Consider the following 19,133-nt stretch of genomic DNA (forward strand, 5'->3'; position numbering starts at 1 on the left):
GTTGTGCAACCCTTTTTCTGTTTATCGCTGCCTTATTCCCATCTTTACATTAATGGAGTATCTACAGGATAATATAGTAATGACTGGTGCACTGAGACAGCAGGCGGTATCACTAATGATTGGTTTAGATACACAGCACTGCAGAAAATATGTAGTACATGCATCTTAGATACACACCTCTGTGGATAGTATCACACATGATGGGCTGAGATACACCATCTCAATTCATCTTATGAAATTTCAGTAATAATATCCAGGCTTTATATAGTGCCAACATGTCCCATCACAGCGAGCGTTGTCAGACCCCCTTTACTGCTCATCAGCCAGGGGCAGATCAGGATGCCAGCTTCTGCCAATCTAACCCACACCTAGCCTGGAAGCTCCGGAGGTGACTGATGGACGCTAATGACCTCACACAGCTGCTGAAGTTTGTCCCAGTAATCCAGGGGCAGGGTCGCTGGCCTGAGGAGTGGGGTTGTGGACAGGACTCGGTGTACTGGGCCAGCGCATTAACACTTAGGATGCCACTCTATTATACAATCTGCCAGGAGGAGAATGGATGATTGCAGCAGGATGTGGGTGGACAGTAGAACAGCGTGGCATGGGAAGACGACAGGGTGGATGAGGACAGGGTTTTAGGACAACACCGTGTCTGTGTATCGTTACATTCTGGAGCTGGAAGAATGGGACGTATCCGTTGAATTGCATCCAAGTGTGACAGGTGCAATCTGTGGTAATAACGCAACACGAAGTGTAAAGGATACTCTGCCCACCCACACAGCATTGTATTCCAAGCCCAGAAATGTCCTCTCAAAATCAGATCAACAACATAGAGGACCAGGGAGATGCATCCTGCACCTCTTCCATGGAAAACCTACATGGACTGCTCTAAAGAAAGGTAACTGCATGGGAGGAGCGGATCAATAATGGAGAAGGACCTGTTTTTTAGCATCGGCAAATATGCAGTAGAGATATCTGCCTTGTATTTGTGATACATATATTTGTTTATACAGACACAACACACATTGTAATGCTCTATATGTATGAACAGGCACATAACTAGATCTAGGATAGATGGATAAATATGGAATAGATAGGTGTCAACAGCATCATTCATTTAATTATAGCAGTTGTAGTATCCTGTCTATACAAGTAAGATAGGTACATATGAAATCGTAAGCTATGGAATAAACAGTGGATTGCATCCATAATGATAGGGGTTGTAATATTCCTGGCTATGAGGAGAAGGGCAGTTGTGAGATAAATAAATATAAGATTGATATTAACTATGTGGTTTTCATACAGTTCTGAAATAGAAAGATCACCTGTTAGTATGTATATGCAATGATAGGTTATGCAAAAATGAAATGCTAGAGATCAGTAGAATATTGCTAAATGATGACAACTATACTGTTAACCTGACTAGTGGAGTGTCAAAGGAAACTAAAGCGCCTGAGAAATCCCAAGAAGACGAGGAGAACATGTATAAATCATGCCGAGGTTGCCTTGGTTGGACTTTAAGGACTACATTAACAAGAAAAGTGCAAATGCAGCTCTCACCATGTACAAAATGAATAGTAAAAACATGTAATTTTTTGAAACATTGTCCTTCTCTGAGTCACTTCTGCTACTAATGACAGATCTGGGGTGAAGCAAAACCCCATAGCAGACCCCTTTCTTTCGGTTACTTGTACTAAACATATGGTTCTAAATGCAGAGTAACTTCAAACCATGATTGAAATAAGGACGCTGATTAAAAGAAAATGTCATTGTTTTTGCCCTTCTCAAGTAGGAAACCCCTCTGACATTCCTCTCATTGCCTTGGTGTCATATTTGAAGGTTCAGGGAGTCCCATCTCTCAGCTTATTGTGGAACCAATACAATTTATGCCAAGTCCAAGGAGGAATGTTTGGACTAATGCCAACATAAAGAAGGCGAAAATCCTGATGTTCTAAACTTAGACTCAGAATATGGTTATGTCTGTGTTTTTGGAATTCCATCATGAAGATTTCAGCTTAAGTATACATTGAGTAGACAATCTGGCTGCAGAGGTATGAGATAGTTGGAGAATAGATGCAAGCTGCATAATATTGTAAGCCTGAATCTTAACGTGGTGTAACTGGAAAGTTGTATAAGACAATCAATGAGTAAACAGTGTTTGGATGATAATGGAAAAAATAACGGCGGAAATTACATATCTTTACAACATTATTGAGTTAGGGCTCTTATTGAGACTCAGTGGATTGATATTCAATTAATTAAATTGACATTTTTTAGGCTAGGAAAGCTCTTTGCACATCACTTTTCTTTCTTTTATTTTCTTTTTACCTCTATGATATGATGTACTGTATGTGAAGTAACTCATACCAGCCAAACTAGAGATCAACAGTAGATAGCACTGTCTCAGGATTCTCGCCCCTCATCAGTGCAGAGCAGGGTACTTGTTGGCTTAATGAGATGCCTTAGATCAGTGGTTCTCAACCCCAGTTCCCAAGACCCACCAACAGTTCATGTTTTCAGGATTTCCCTAGTATTGCAAAGGTGATGGAATTATTACCTGTGCAATACTAATGAAATGCTGAAAACATGATCTATTGATGGGTCTTGAGGACTGAAGTTGAGAACCATTGCCTTAGATAAAAAGATTTTCAAAGAGGTGTTCCATGGAAAAACAAAATATGTAATGTAGCTCATACCAGACAAAAAAACAGAGACTCCAAGGCAGAGCTATTTACAGATGGGTTTCTAGTTTGGATGGTATGAGCTACTTTGCAGACTTTTTTCCCTATGGAGCATTGTCTTGAAAGTAAGCCAACATACTGAGTTTGGGTCTTTAATGAGAGACAGCATCCCCCATGAACTATAATATGAAGAAATGTCATCTTACAGCCACATCTCATTAGTTTATTAATCTAGACCAGTGCTTCTCAAACTCAGCCTAGCGTTGCCTAGTTGTTAGGCTCCATTTAGCAGGCAGTGAATGTGTTTTCCATCTTCTGGGATAATATTTTTTTCCTACATAAATGCATATATTTTTTACTGAAAATTTAGAGTGGTTCATTAAACATTTTGCACCATTTGCCTTCTATAACTTTTGCGTTGCACAGTCTATGGCCAGCTGCACAATGGATTAACTGAAAATCCTTCAGTGAGCTCATTCTGAGTTATTCAAAGGCTAGGGTCACACAACCGTTTTTCTTATGTCCAAGAAAATCGGTCCACTTTTGCTCATCACTCTCTGATCAGAGTGAGATCTGATTTTCTCAGATGTGGAGAATAAAAAAAAAAATAATTATCCATCTTCTCCCTTCATTGTGTCCATGAAAATCGGTCCGCACATGTATGTCATCCGAGCGCGGTCCAATTTTTTTTTGCAGACCCATAGACATCAATTATCAAGTGTCATCCAATTATCAGAGGCAAAAAAATAAAAATGTGACGTGCACAAGTCCATAGAATAATACAGGGACAAGTGCTATCCTTCAAAACAACAGACAGCACTTGTCCAACTTTTATGGACCAGACCTAAATCTTACCTGTCTTTCTATGAGCTCTTCTCAGCTGATTTGTGACCACAGAACACAAAATTGAATGTGCCGGGAAACAAAAGGCCTGTAAAAGTCAAACGGTGCAACGCTTTTAATTAAAAAAAAAATATTTTTAGCCCTACATACATGCACCTAAATAAAAAGTAGTGTCCCCAGAGATGGAAAACCCCTTCAAACGTAAACTGTCGGCAGGTTTTTGCTATTTAAAGAGAACCTGTTATGAGAATTATACCTATTAAGCTAAAGGCATTGCCATAATGGCTCTGTTATACTGATTTAATACAGTGGTGTGAAAAAGTGTTTGCCCCTTTCCTGATTTCTTATTCTTTTGCATGTTTCAGATCACTAAACAAATTTAAATATTTGACAAAGATGACACAAGTAATCACAGAATGCAGTTTTTAAATGGAGGTCTTAATTATTAAGGGAAAAATAAATCCTAACCTACAGAGCCGTGTTAAAAGTGACCCCCCCCCCTACCCCCCTTAAAACATAAATGAACTGGTTTATCTTTGGGAAGCTGAGTTTAATTTCCCTAGCCACACAGAAGCCTGCTTAGTGCCACTCCTGTTCTCATTAATTCACTTAAATAGGACCTCCCTGACAAAGTGGAGTAGACCAAAAGATCCTCAAAAGCTAGACATCATGCGGCTATCCAAAGAAATTCAGGAACAAATGCAAAACAAAGTAATTGAGATCTATCAGTCTGGAAAAGGTTATAAAGCCATTTCTAAAGCTTTGGGACTTCAGCTAACCACAGTGAGAGCCATTATCCACAAGTGACAAAAACACGGTACAGTGGTGAACCTTCCCAGGAGTGGCCGGCTGACCAAAATTACCCCAGAGCGTAACGATAACTCATCCAAGAGGTCACAAAAGACCCTACAACAGAATCCAAAGAACTGCAGTTCTCACTTGCCTCAGTTAAGATCAGTGTTCATGACTCCAGCATAAGAAAGAGACTGGGCAAAAATGGCATGCATGGCAGAGTTCCAAGATGAAAACCACTGTTGAGAAAAAAGAACATAAAGGCTCGTCTCAATTTTGACAGAAAACATCTTGATGATCGCCAAGACTTTTAGGAGAATACTCTGGACTGACTAGACAAAAGTTGGAACTTTTTGGAAGGTGTATGTCTCCTTACATCTGGCGTAGAAGTAACAGCATTTCAGGAAAGGAACATCATACCAACAGTAATATATGGTGGTAGTAGTGTGATGGTCTGGGGCTATTTTGCTGCTTCTGGACCTGGAAGACTTGCTGTGGTAAATGGAACCATGAATTCTGCTGTGTACCTAAAAATCCATAAGGAGAATGTCCAGTCATCTGTTCATGTCCTCAAGCTGAAGCGCACTTGGGTTATGCAGCAGGACAATGATCCAAAACACACCAGAAAGACCACCTCTGAATGCCTTAACAACAACAAAATTAAGACTTTGGAGTGGCCCAGTCAAAGTCCTGACCTTAATCCGATTGAGATACTGTGGCATGACCTTAAAAAGGCGGTTTATGCTCTGAAACCCTCCAATGTGGCTGAATTACAACAATTTTGCAAAGATGAGTGGGCCAAAATTTCTCCAAAGCGTTGTAAAAGACTCATTGCCAGTAGCCCAACCAGTTATTAGGTTTAAGTGGCAATCACTTTTTCACACAGGGCCCTGTAGGTTTGGATTTCTTTTCCCTTAATAATAAAGACCTTCATTTAAAAACTGCATTTTGTGTTTATTTGTGTTATCTTTGTCTAACATTGAAATTTGTTTTGTGGTCTGAAACATTTAAGTTTGACAAACATTCAAAAGAATAAGAAATCAGGAAGGGGGCAAATACTTTTTCACACCACTGTACATACTTTCAGTGAGTAAATCCGTAGCCTAGTTTTTATGAAATCATCATGAGAAGTTTTGGTCTCTGTGAATTGGGGCGGGATTGTGGGTAGGGTCTTCGGCTCTGCCATGGCCCTTCTGCTGTCTACTTCCTTATTTAAAGTCTGCGCCGGCGCCGTCCTAGACGCAGGCGGCACTTGCACAGATTGATCTCTCGATGGGCTAAAATAAAATGGCGCCGATAACGGCACATACAAGGATTGATCTTCTGGCAGTCTTTGGGAAAATATCGCCGGTGGCGGCGCATGCGAAGATTGAGATATTGGCTACATAATCCTTTTTCTTGCTGCTACAATCTTTTTTTTATCATTAAGAATTATTCTAATGTTACAAAGAGTTTTGGATCATTAACTGAGAAACTGTTGGAGGACCATATTATTACTCTTGTCAGTTATGTTGGTGTAGAAGCTTTTGGATGCGCCCAGGAAGGATAGACAGGCTACATATGCTCCTGACTTCTCCTCATCCTTGTCCTTTGCTTTGCATGGCATCTGACTACTACTCCTATATGTTGTAGCTGCATGTAAACTAACCATATACCTATGTATACCCTACAAACACATGGTTCTTTCAGGAGGCAGAATTAAGCTTGTGACAACTCTACACAATACTATAATCCCAAGGCTTCCACCAGAACAGCTGAAGATCAGAGAGGGTCTCTGGGGGTGTCCTCGGACACAGGCAAAGCAAAGAAGGAGCCAAAACCTCTGATGGATGTCAAAATTCAAGAACAGAGTCCAGAGCCTGCACCATCCAAAGATTCACCTGGACTTTGTATGGATCCATCTTCAAGTATTCTACAGGATGAACGGGAGACGAGTAAAGAAAAGAATGTACCCCCCACCGAAGAAGAAGACAGGTAATATTTTAGATGGTAATACTGAGAGCGATCTGTGCCGCTGGGTAATCATGGATATGAGTCTATGCCTCCAAACTAACCAGTTTTTACAGAATTGTCCCATGAAATAGGCCTCGAGAAGATGCGGCCTTATGTACTTGTGATCTCCGAGTGGGTGTATTTTGCAGGTAGTGAGTGTGTTTTTCTGTGGATCAGAAGCAGAGCTTAAAATGTACTAAATATGTAAGACGATATGTGGCCAATAAAAAGTCATCTCAGAGGCTGAGGGCCATTTATAGCAATAAGACCTCAGCCATAGCCCTATTACCTTAGTAGTCAGTCTACACCTTACTTGCTTATTTCTAACCTAGAGTTGTAAAAAAAAGTAAGTGATTCCTTTGAAATTACAAATACAGTATATGGAAAAAGTAGAGGGACACCCATCTCAGAGGGAATCTGTCAGTAAGATAAACCTCCCTAAGCCTCTATATGGGCATGTAGGTCATAAAGTGTTGACCAAAGTGATACCTTGTTATCTGAGATCTGATGTTTTATTCTACAGAAATCCACACTTTTTTTTAATATGTAAATGAGTTGTTACAATCTATGGGCATTAGATAGATCTCCCTGAGAATCTGCCTCAGAGCTTATTTTAAATGACAGTGGCGTTACCAGTGTGAGACATGTAATGACTGACAGTCTGCTCTCATAATTACACACAACTCTGCAGAGAGATCAGAACTAACACAGTACAGCAAAGCTAACACAGTACTGCAGAAGTGAACTTTGTCTCATTACAAAAACATCTGCAACTGCTCTCATAGTGCTTCAGCTTTCATCTCTCAGGCGAGTACAGCCGAGTTGACAGCTCTGTGAGAAGACAACTGCAAATGTTCTTGTAATGTTTGCAATTAGACAAGGTTCAACTTCGCTGTACTGTGTTGGTTATGATCAGACCCAGCTTTGTGGCTGCCAGCACTATAAGAGGAAAAGGGCTGTTGCAAATGTTTGTAATGAGACAAGGTTCAGTTCTGCTGTACTGTGTTAGATCAGCTGTACTGTGTTAGTTCTGATCTCACTGCAGAGCCTTGTGTGTTTCTGACAGCAAACTGTCAGTCATTACATGACTCACACTGGTAACACCCCCTTTTTATTTAAAATAAGCTCTGGAGGCAGATTCTCAGGGAGATCTATGTCTATCCCATAGAGCTTAATAGCTCGTTTATATACAAGAAAAAAAGTGGATTTCTCTGGAAAAAAAATACATCGGATAGCAGATATTAAAGTATCAATTTATTCAGCTTTCTATGACCTACATGATCATATAGGCGACTTAGGAGAGCTGATCCTACTGACAGATTACCTTTAATCATTGAATTTAGGATTTTCATTCAATCCCAGTGCCACAGCTGTATAAAATTCAGCACCTAGCCCAGCACAAGAACTGTGCACCAGGAGCTTCATTGCATGGGTTTCTGAGTGGCTGCTTGCAGCCTTACATCACCAGGCACAATGCCAAGTGTCAGATGGAGTGGTGTAAAGCCATCACTGCTGGACTTCTTTATCTGGCATCTAATGAGCAAGTCTGGGTTTGAAAAAGTAGGAGTTTGATCCTGGAGGCGCTGCCGTTGAGTAGTGGGTTCCCCAATGAGAAATGAGGCTTCTGCTATTTTTCGTGGTCCGGATATTAAAATGACCACAAGAAATGTAGAAATTAAAAAGTCTGGATTCATTAAAAATATGCCATCTTGGGAAGATCGCTGCTATACATTAAAATTGGTCAGATAGTTCACATGTGTTTCTGCTCATAGAGCCTTCATCAGGTGATGAAAAACATTATAGCTGGCAAAATATTTATACTCAGCCTTATTATTTATGGGTGGAGTTAATTTCAGGGGTGGACACCGCAGGAAAAAACTAAGTCTGCTTTTTTTCTTTTTCATATTATATAATGGCAACATTCTGTGCAAAAGCCGGTGAATATAAATTGTTTTGTGTACATTAAATGTGTTCCTTTATATAAATATGATATAATACTGCTTATTTATTGTATACATTATTTTGATGTAGATTACAATCCTGTATATCCAAAATGATCATTTTTATGTCTATAACCGTTTACTATACGTAGTCTCTTTTAATATTCCCAAGACAAAATAAAGTTGATTACATTATTGAGGAAAGTATACAGTTGTGCTCCAAAGTTTACATACCCTGGCTGGATTTTTCCTTTCTTGGCCTTATTTCAGAGAATATGAATGATAACAAAAAAACTTTTTCTCCACTCATGGTTATTGGTTGGGTGAAGCCATTTATTGTCAAACTACTGTGTTTTCTCTTTTTAAATCTTAATGTCAACCAAAAACATCCAAATGACCCTGATAAAAAGTTCACATACCCTGGTGATCTTGGCCTGATAACATGCACAGAATTTGACACAAATGGGTTTGAATGGCTACTAAAGGTAACATCCTCACCTCTGACCTGTTTGCTTGTAATAAGTGTGTGTGCATAAAAGCTGAGTGAGTTTCTGGGATCTAGACAGACTCTTGCATCTTTCATCCAGCCACTAACGTTTCTGGATTGTGAGTCATGGGAAAAGCAAAAGAATTGTCAACAGATCTATGGGAAAAGGTCGTTGAACTATATAACACAGGAAAGGGATACAAAAACATATCCAAGGAATTGATAATGCCAATCAGCAGCGTTCAAACTGTGATTAAAAAATTGAAAATCAGGGTCTTTGTAAAAACCAAACCACGGTCAGGTAGACCAACAAAAATTTCGGCCACAACTGCCAGGAAAATTGTTAGGGATGCAAAGAAAAACCCACAAATAACATCAGCTGAAATTCAGGACTGTCTGAAAACTAGCGGTGTGGCTGTTTCAAGATGCACAATAAGGAGGCACTTGAAGAAAAATGGGCTGCATTGTCGAGTCGCCAGAAGAAAGCCCTTACTGCGCAAATACCACAAAGTATCTCGCCAACAATACGCCAAACAGCACAGAGACAAGCCTCAAAACTTCTGGAACAAGGTAATTTGGAGTGATGAGACCAAAATTGAACTTTTTGGCCACAAACATAAACGTTACATTTGGAGAGAGGTCAACAAGGCCTATGATGAAAGGAGCACCATTCCTACAGTAAAGCACGGAGGTGGATCGCTGATGTTTTGGGGATGTGTGAGCTACAATGGCACAGGAGACTTGGGAAAAGTTGAAGGAAAGATGAATGCAGCACGTTATCAGCAAATACTGTGGAAAATTTGCACTCATCAGCCCGGAAGCTGCGCATGGGACGTACTTGGACGTTCCAACATGACAACAATCCAAACACAATTCAAAGTCGACCTGTCATTGGCTACAGCACAACAAAGTGAAGGTTCTGGAGTGGCCATCTCAGTCTCCTGACCTCAATATCATTGAGCCACTCTGGGGAGATCTCAAGCGCGCAGTTCATGCTAGACAGCCCAGGAATTTACAGGAACTGGAGGCTTTTGCCAAGAAGAATGGGCAGCTTTACCATCTCAGAAATTAAAGAACCTCATCCACAACTACCACAAAAGACTTCAAGCTGTCATTGATGTTAGAGGGGGCAATACATGGTATTAAGAACCGGGGTATGTGAACTTTTGATCAGGGTCATTTGGATGTTTTTGGTTGTCATTAAGATTTAAAAAGAGAAAACACAGTAGTTTGACAATAAATGGCTTCACACAACTAATAACCATGAGTGGAGAAAAAGTTTTTTGTTATCATTCATATTCTCTGAAACAAGGCCAAGAAAGGAAAAATTCTGCCGGGGTATGTAAACTTTTGAGCACAACTGTATGTGTATATATTGTTGAAATCTGTTTTAGATATTTTCTGTTAGTGGAATTCATCCGCAGAGTGATTTTCTTATTTATAAACCGCGGCATGTAAACATGGTTATTCCCTGGAGTTAGCTAATATTGCTAAATTCTCATTATGTATGTTATTGTGTGATTTCTAAAACACACAATCTATGTGGTATAAATTTATCCTTGATAATTAGATCCAAGCTTTCACACCGACAGATTCCCAGAGTCCTCCAATCAATCACCTCTCCCTCAGGCACCTTTGGAGGCGGCGGCTGCAAAATGGTAGGTGTTGATACAAGTTTGCGTCTGTCAGATTGAATTCCTTTATTCTTTGTTGTGCACATATGTAAAAAATGTTTTTTTTTTTCTATAAAGGGATATTTTACACGAGTTTTGGATATTGTGTTGAGGATTCTTTAGAAGTTTCTTTTGTATCCTGCTTATATCACTATTTTCAAGATGTGCTACTTGGAGGGCTGTGAGACTTAATACTTATATTGTTTATATATGTATATAATATATATTAAATATTATATAATATATATGCTATAATATATTATATTGTAATAATACTTAACAAAAAAGTGTGAAACAGCTGAAAATATGTCTTATATTCTAGGTTCTTCAAAGTAGCCACCTTTTGCTTTGATGACTGCTTTGCACACTCTTGGCATTCTCTTGATGAGCTTCAAGAGGTAGTCACCGGAAATGGTCTTCCAACAATCTTGAAGGAGTTCCCAGAGATGCTTAGCACTTGTTGGCCCTTTTGCCTTCACTCTGCGGTCCAGCTCACCCCAAACCATCTCGATTGGGTTCAGGTCTGGTGACTGTGGAGGCCAGGTCATCTGGCGTAGCACCCCATCACTCTCCCTCTTGGTCAAATAGCCCTTACACAGCCTGGAGGTGTGTTTGGGGTCATTGTCCTGTTGAAAAATAAATGATGGTCCAACTAAATGCAAACCGGATGGAATAGCATGCCGCTGCAAGATGCTGTGGTAGCCATGCTGGTTCAGTATGCCTTCAATTTTGAATAAATCCCCAACAGTGTCACCAGCAAAGCACCCCCACACCATCACACCTCCTCCTCCATGCTTCACTGTAGGAACCAGGCATGTAGAGTCTATCCATTCACCTTTTCTGCGTCGCACAAAGACATGGTGGTTGGAACCAAAGATCTCAAATTTGGACTCATCAGACCAAAGCCCAGATTTCCACTGGTCTAATGTCCATTCCTTGTGTTCTTCAGCCCAAACAAGTCTCTTTTGCTTGTTGCCTGTCCTTAGCAGTGGTTTTCTAGCAGCTATTTTACCATGAAGGCCTGCTGCACAAAGTCTCCTCTTAACAGTTGTTGTAGAGATGTGTCTGCTGCTAGAACTCTGTGTGGCATTGACCTGGTCTCTAATCTGAGTTGCTGTTAACCTGCGATTTCTGAGGCTGCTGACTCAGATAAACTTATCCTCAGAAGCAGAGGTGACTCTTGGTCTTCCTTTCCTGGGGCGGTCCTCATGTGAGCCAGTTTCTTTGTAGAGCTTGATGGTTTTTGCAACTGCACTTGGGGACACTTTCAAAGTTTTCCCAATTTTTCGGACTGACTGACCTTCATTTCTTAAAGTAATGATGGCCACTCGTTTTTCTTTACTTAGCTGCTTTTTTCTTGCCATAATACAAATTCTAACAGTCTATTCAGTAGGACTATTAGCTGTGTATCCACCTGACTTCTGCACAACACAACTGATGGTCCCAACCCCATTGATAAGGCAAGAAATCACACTTATTAAACCTGACAGGGCACACCTGTGAAGTGAAAACCATTTCCGGTGACTACCTCTTGAAGCTCATCAAGAGAATGCCAAGAGTGTGCAAAGCAGTCATCAAAGCAAAAGGTGGCTACTTTGAAGAACCTAGAATATAAGACATATTTTCAGTTGTTTCACACTTTTTTGTTAAGTATATAATTCCACATGTGTTAATTCATAGTTTTGATGCCTTCAGTGTGAATGTACAATTTTCATAGTCATGAAAATACAGAAAAATCTTTAAATGAGAAGGTGTGTCCAAACTTTTGGTCTGTACTGTATATATATATATATATATATATATATATACAGGGTGGTCCAAAAGTAGGTGGACAGAAAGTGTAATAAGGTTATGAAGGGGGAGATTTATCAAACATGGTGTAAAGTGAAACTGGCTCAGTTGCCCTTAGCAACCAATCAGATTCCACTTTTCATTCCTCACAAAGTTTATAGTCGAAAACCAAAAAGTGTCAGTGATTTTATAAATTACATAAGAGATGCATTTCAAGAAATTAATACCCAAAGAGACTTGTGCAAAAAAAGTTTGTCGAAGCGTAAGAGGCCGACTTCAAAGCTTTGCAAATTGTAATGGAAAACAGTTTGAGCACCTGCATTGATAAAATTTAAGGGCTTTTGTATTATTTTTCAGAATAAAATGTAATTGTCAATGTCGTGCTTGTGTTAGTAAATATAATTTTATATATAAATCAAAATAAATGTTATTATTTTCTGGCCACCTACTTTTGGACCACCCAGTATACATACACACAAGTGCTAATCACTAAATTAGAATATCATCAAAAAGTTAATTTATTTAATTTCTTCAATACAAAAAGTGAAACACCACACTTTTTCCTTGCACTCAACTTTCCATTAATATGCTTGGATACAGCACTGTGTGAACAGCCAGCTTCTTTAGCAATGACCTTTTGTGGCTTACCCTCCTTGTGGAGTGTGTCAGTGACTGCCTTCTGGACATCTGTCAAGTCAGCAGTCTTCCCCGTGATTGTGGAGCCTACTGAAACAGACTAAGGGACCTTTTTAAACGCATTGGAAGCCTTTGCAGGTGTTTTTTGTTAATTATTCTAATTTACTGACTTTACTAGCCACTTTTGTGTTTTCATTGGCTGTAAGCCATAATCATCAACATTAACAGAAATAAACACTTGAAATACATCACTCTGTTTGTAATGACTCTATATAATATATGAGTTTCACTTTTTGTATTGAAGAACTGAAATAAATTAACTTTTTGATAATATTCTAATTTTGTGAGAAGCACCTGTTCAACTAAATATTAGGTTAGTGATTCACAGGAATGCTAAATCCTCAGAAACAGAGGACATATTGTGAGTTTGTAAAGACAAATGCAGACACTCCTATTTTTTTTAGAACAGCCCAATGTTCATTTTTTGTTTATTTTCTGTAAAGTAGTTAAAAATTATATATGATGTACAATGTTCCCAATGCATGGAAATAAAAACTAGCATAAAGATTTTGTGCTTAACTCGTGTTTTTGAACACACTGCTATTATTTTGAACACTACTGTACCTAGACATGATTTACATGCCGGAATCTAGGACAGCTGAGTGTTGTAATGTAAGTCATACTGGTTGTAACTCGGATATAACTGGAAAACTAAATATGGCTAATTTTGCAGCTCCTATGCAAGTTGTCACTCGGTTTTTAAGACACTCGGGTCTTCTGAGAGTTGTAGTTTTGCATCTGCTAGAGGTTGATAGGTTGCAGTTGGCAGCACTGATTTGTGCCATTTTTTCTGATAGGTCAGAGATGATAAAAAGCAGACATGAAGGTTCTCGTGCAGACGATGCTGAGCATCCAGAAAATGTCTCAACACGGAAATGTAATCTAAATTTGGCATCTGAAAACAATGTAGTATCCAGCCTCACAGATGGGGCACCTCTGGAAAAGGGGGCTGCCGAGCTGTCTCTGCTGACGAGAGGGATTAAATTTGGAGTTCCACTAAGTCCTGCAGCGCTGGAGAGAGAATCACAGAGCCCAGTGATCATCATTGGACAAGACGTGTTCCAAATTATAGGTGAGGGCAGGAATTTCAATGACTGCTTAAAGAGATCTTTTCACCAAATTTTTCAAGTTGAACTGGACACAGGATGTAATAGTGGCTGCAGGGCAGAATATTTTTTTTTTGTTTTAATTTATTTTAGCAATCAAAGTATTTGGCACCTAATTAGTTTTTTTTTTTCAAGTCCAAGTGGATGTTATCAGATAGTTTTCACTTGGGGCGTGTACTTCTTCTCCCTGTATGATGCTGACCAATCATAAGCAAGCCGCAGCACTCTAAGGAAAGAAGAACACGCCCCCACCATAGCTTAGTGTAACGCTTGTGGGTGTGGACCCACTGCGCCACAGACAGGATTTACCCTGGAGGGGGAGGACTAAGTGTCTACAGGGTCTTCACTAGGGCCTCTACCGGTAGACACCAGGTACCACTCCAGGGCAGTCCCAGGGACTGAAGCAGTTGACCGTAAGGTCAGAGACATTGGGACGAGATACAGGAGGGCAAGAGAGGCGTAGTCCAAGGTCAGGGTAGGCAGCACAGGTTCACAGTACAAAGCTGGAGTCAAGGATGGAAAAGTCAAAACAGAGTGGGTAAACAGGCCGGGTCGATAACGGGAGACACAATGCAAAGTTATGCAAAAACAAGGTGCCCAATGTTCGGGCAGAAAGTGGTGGGAGAAGCTGCCTAATATGGACCATGCTGGCACAGGATAGGCGAGGGAACCTAATTTCTACAAAACATGGCAGGGCTAAATTCCTGCAGAGATCAGCCACGCCATTCTAAAGCCAAATGGAAACCACTTGCAGATTGAGGAGTGCTGCAAAAGGCAAACTTAGTGAGACAGCCTGACACGAGGAGAAGCTGCGTGATGACCACGGTGAGTAGGGCGGCACTGAGGAGGCATGCGAGTTACCGCCGTGACACTTGTACTGATACAGCCCTGATCTCCTGGTCTAAGCTCCTGCATGAGTAAGTGTGGTGGGAAGGGCTGCACAGCTGAGTTTGGCTGTGTCACATTACAAACCCTTCTATCAGCTCTCCTGATTACTGTGTCAGTAATTACACTTATGTCTGTTGTGATCAAGCAACTTGTAATGGCTCTGCAGTCATTACACCTCACACATAAGCAGCCTGTCTGTTTTGCACTACTCCTTTTTGAGATGTAATGAAATCCTGTTTTACTTTCACTGCAAGTACAGGTTGAGCACAACAGACATTTGTGTGATTACTGACACATCTCCAGACAGGCAGTGTTTGGGGACAGGCAATACAGCTGAGATGACCGTGTTATGAGAGGAGGAAAGCTGATAGAAGTGTTTGTAATGGACAAAGCTAAACTCAGCTGTACTGCTCTTCCCTTCAGAGGGACTTTATCTGAAAGGTGTTAGTCTTCTGTGCTTTTTTTACTGTGATTTTTATTGAAATTTACAAGAATAAAACAAACTCAAATACAAAAATCAAGTTAATGTCCAGAGTTAGTCAACTGTGCTTTCTAATCGTGCAGGAGGTTAGACCAGGAGAATCAGGGCTATCTGACATTATACATCTCACACACTGAGAAACCTGCTCTAAGCTATGGTGGGTGGGTGTTCTACTTCCCTCTGAGCGCTGCTGCCTGCTTATAATTGGTCAGCATGATACTAGGAGAAAATAATACATGGTCCCAGTGAAAACTGTGTGATTCCACCCTCTTAATTCTTTATGTGCCAAATACTTTGGTTGCTAATATCTCCGCAACAGTGAGGCAAAATTCTAAAAAAAAAAGTTTTATTCCGCTCTGCAGCCACTATTACATCATGTGTCCAGTTCAACATTAAAAATTTGATGAAAGGTCCTCTTTAAAGGAGTAAGCAAAGGCTGGGTTAATTGAGCAGTTTTTTGAAGGACAGATGATTGATTTCATGCGAACTGTGTAATACTTAATTTCTCCTGCGGGGGCACTGCAGAAAAATTTAGCACTTGTTAAAAATTTCACTACAGATAACAGCTGATCACTTGGAAACCCTAGCATCAGAGCACCTTGTGATTAGCTTATTGTCAAGGGACCCTTGTAACAAAAATATGTGGTGACAAACAGACACCCCCTTTAACACAAAATCCAGAGCATCTTTAAAGGAATTTGTTTAAAGTACAGTAGAATTAATGGCGCTGTATAAATCAGTAAAATAAATAAATAAAATATATATTTTTAATCTTTACTTTTGACAGATGACTGCCCTCCGCCTCCAGCTCCCTTCCCCCACCGCTCAGTAACTCTCCGAACTGGAAATGTCACTGACCTATATGATCTGAACATGGATGAGATTCTTGGAGGGTGAGATAGTTTATGCAGGTACACAGTGTGGGAAAAACTAAAAGCAAACCCTATCCAAAAGTTACAAAAAGATGGTTTTACTGGCGGCGAAATTAAGGGAAATTCCATTTAGATTTTATTATCGTTCAGAAGTTGTCTGATGGTAAAATAATAAACATTTTTTATATTCTCACTGTACAGCTAAGGCGACATAGTAACATGGCATGGAGGAAGTTGAATCCTATTACGCCACATAATGCATTGCCTTGTACCCTTCTACTAGATGGCATGCTGCCAAGATGCCAAAGGGCGTCGCACTGTCCTTTATATTTTTTGGTGGGTTAATCTATGGGATATATGTATGATTAACATGACGTATAATTAAAGGAACATGGTCACGTTTTTGATGCCATTAAAATCTGGACTAAGTTGAACCTTCACTTTTGCGCAGGGGTAAGTTTGGAGAAGTTCACGTGTGCACAGAGAAGTCCAGCGGCCTCCAACTCGTGTCCAAAGTGTTGAAAGTTCAGAGTGAGAAAGATCGGGTAATAAGAGGCTTTAGCCTTCATTATAAGCCTGAAGCCTATCTCCTCTCAATGTACAATTGCTCCCTGTTGTCAGCCACCAGCAGTAGCATACTTCACTACTCTGCCATGATACAACCCGTCACATAGATCTCCTGTCTCAGATTACCCTCCATCACTGATTTCTATAGCCTTCTGCTCTAGTTCCATCACTTTTTGTACATTCTTATATTAGGATTTATTGCCTATGTCTTGTAGGAAATGGCGCTGAATGAGGTGAATGTCATGAACCAGTTGAATCATCCCAACCTCATCCAGATGTTTGATGCAGTGGAGAACCCAACCGAGGTTTTCCTGCTCTTGGAATAGTAAGTTATTAGACAACAAAATGCAATTTGCAAATATAACCTTATTAAAGGGGGATCCCGGATCAATAACCATGAATAGTTTTCTTATCTTTGTGTAATGTATCCCATTTTAAATCTCAAGTAAAATGTTTGAAAAAAGGTAATCCCTGCCAAAATGTGCTCCTGATCCATTATGCGCAGTAGTATGTGCTCCAGAATTTTCCCACCTCCAGGAAGTAGCTATCTGACACCAGTGTCAGCCATGCTAGCTCTCATGAGGCTGCTTTATCTGTCACCCAGTCACACAAAGGATCTAACACTTCTCACTTCATCCTGGGTCTCAATTATGGGAGCAAAGTCACCCCCTCATGATTTTTTGCTTATAGAATATAATACATCAGCCATGTGAAGCCATCAGTAGATGGAAGTAGCTAACTTCTCTTCCCATTACTTATAGATGCCTATGGAAGCAATGACATATTTGTCATAGAGGCTATGAATCCTAGCAGAAATGGAGGCTGGTAGTGATTTGGGAAAGGGCCAAATACTGATTGGTGGGTGTCCCTTCCACTGATGGCACCAATCAGATCAACTAACTTTACTCCCTGTTACAAATGGCGAGAAAGGATGGACACCTGTTCTCCATCCATTTATTCTTTGTGAGGCTGAATGTAGTTTTTTGAAACCCCATAGGGAATGAATGGAGCAGTGGTCAGTGTGGGTCCCAGCAGTCGGACCTCCACAGATCAATGTGATCACCTATCCTATGAAGATGCAACAAACTGCTGCATCTTCTATGTCATTTCCTGATTCTTATGTCTGATTCATTCATTCTATTTCTCTCTGGTATCACTCCACATTACACCCATGCTGTGCAGCGTGGGGGGAGGGGAGCTCTTTGAGAGGATTATTGATGACAGCTACCAGCTGATGGAGGTGGACGCCATGGTGTTTGTGCGCCAGATCTGTGAAGGGATCTTCTATATGCACCAGATGTACGTGCTTCACCTGGATTTGAAGGTATATCATGTGTCGCGACATTGGGATCCTGGGCCCTGATGCTAAAAATCTGTAACAGAAACCCAACAACTATCACATCTTTAGTATTGAGGCCAGAGACATACATAAAAATCATAGGGCCCCATATAAGAAGTCCTAATTCCCTACCCCCACCTCCGTTCCAAAAAAAAATAGGTGCGGTCATCCTAACTTTTAAGGCTCTTTCACACGTCAGTATCTCTGGTACGAGTGGTGACAGTTTCCACATGTACCAGAGACACTGACACACGCAAACCCATTCAAATGAATGGGTGTGTGCACATGTCAGTGTGCTTTCACGGACCTTGTGTCAGTGTGCTCTACACGGAGACAAGTCAGTTTTTTTGCGGATATACGGTCCGCAAAACGTACCACACGGATGATATCTGTGTGTCATTTGTGTGACACGTACCAGCGCCTGGGAATCAGCGCTACAGTTAGCGCTGTTCCCAAGCACCGGTGCTGAATACTGCCCTCATCATGGTTCCCTGCTGGCGCTGCGATCAGTACCAGCAGGGACTATTTTGAGGGTAGTGGTATTCTTCTCCCGGTGTCCACCTGTAAAAATAAGAATAAAATAATAAAATCCCTATACTCACCCCTCCTAGGTGTCCCCCGCTTTGATCCATGTGACCGCTGCTGCCGAGGAGCCAGGGAGAATGAGCGGCTCCGGAGCTGCACTCAGTGAGTGACAGGACACCCCTCCTGAGCTGCAGCTTAGGAGTGGGTCATTCTCCCCGGCTCCTCGGCGTCAGCGGTCGCATGAATACAGCGGGGGGACACCTAGGAGAGGTGAATATATGGATCTTATTATTTTATTCTTATTTTTACACAGGTGGACACCGGGAGAAGACTACCACTAGCCTCATCATAGTCCCTGCTGGTGCTGATCACAGCGCTGGCAGGGAACCATGATGAGGGCAGTGTTCAGCACCCGGTGCTTGGGAACAGCGCTACTTGTAGCGCTGATTCCCAGGCACTG

General features: G+C 40.8%; 1 protein-coding gene across 1 annotated transcript in view; it reads left to right on the plus strand.

Moving 5' to 3' along the window:
• Positions 1–1,367: 1,367 nt before the first annotated feature.
• Positions 1,368–19,133, plus strand: part of MYLK2 (myosin light chain kinase 2) — a 37,757-nt gene continuing 19,991 nt past the window's right edge. The window contains exons 1-8 of the mRNA XM_073681547.1: positions 1,368–1,509; positions 6,020–6,290; positions 10,328–10,393; positions 13,693–13,967; positions 16,158–16,263; positions 16,694–16,787; positions 17,025–17,134; positions 17,992–18,133. Coding sequence (XP_073537648.1) covers positions 1,368–1,509; positions 6,020–6,290; positions 10,328–10,393; positions 13,693–13,967; positions 16,158–16,263; positions 16,694–16,787; positions 17,025–17,134; positions 17,992–18,133 — 1,206 coding nt within the window. The remainder of the gene's footprint in view (positions 1,510–6,019; positions 6,291–10,327; positions 10,394–13,692; positions 13,968–16,157; positions 16,264–16,693; positions 16,788–17,024; positions 17,135–17,991; positions 18,134–19,133) is intronic.

The sequence above is a fragment of the Phyllobates terribilis genome, unplaced genomic scaffold, assembly GCF_046119375.1.
Source record: "Phyllobates terribilis strain yellow unplaced genomic scaffold, ASM4611937v1 Scaffold_5__5_contigs__length_657084704, whole genome shotgun sequence".
NCBI lineage: Eukaryota > Metazoa > Chordata > Amphibia > Anura > Dendrobatidae > Phyllobates > Phyllobates terribilis.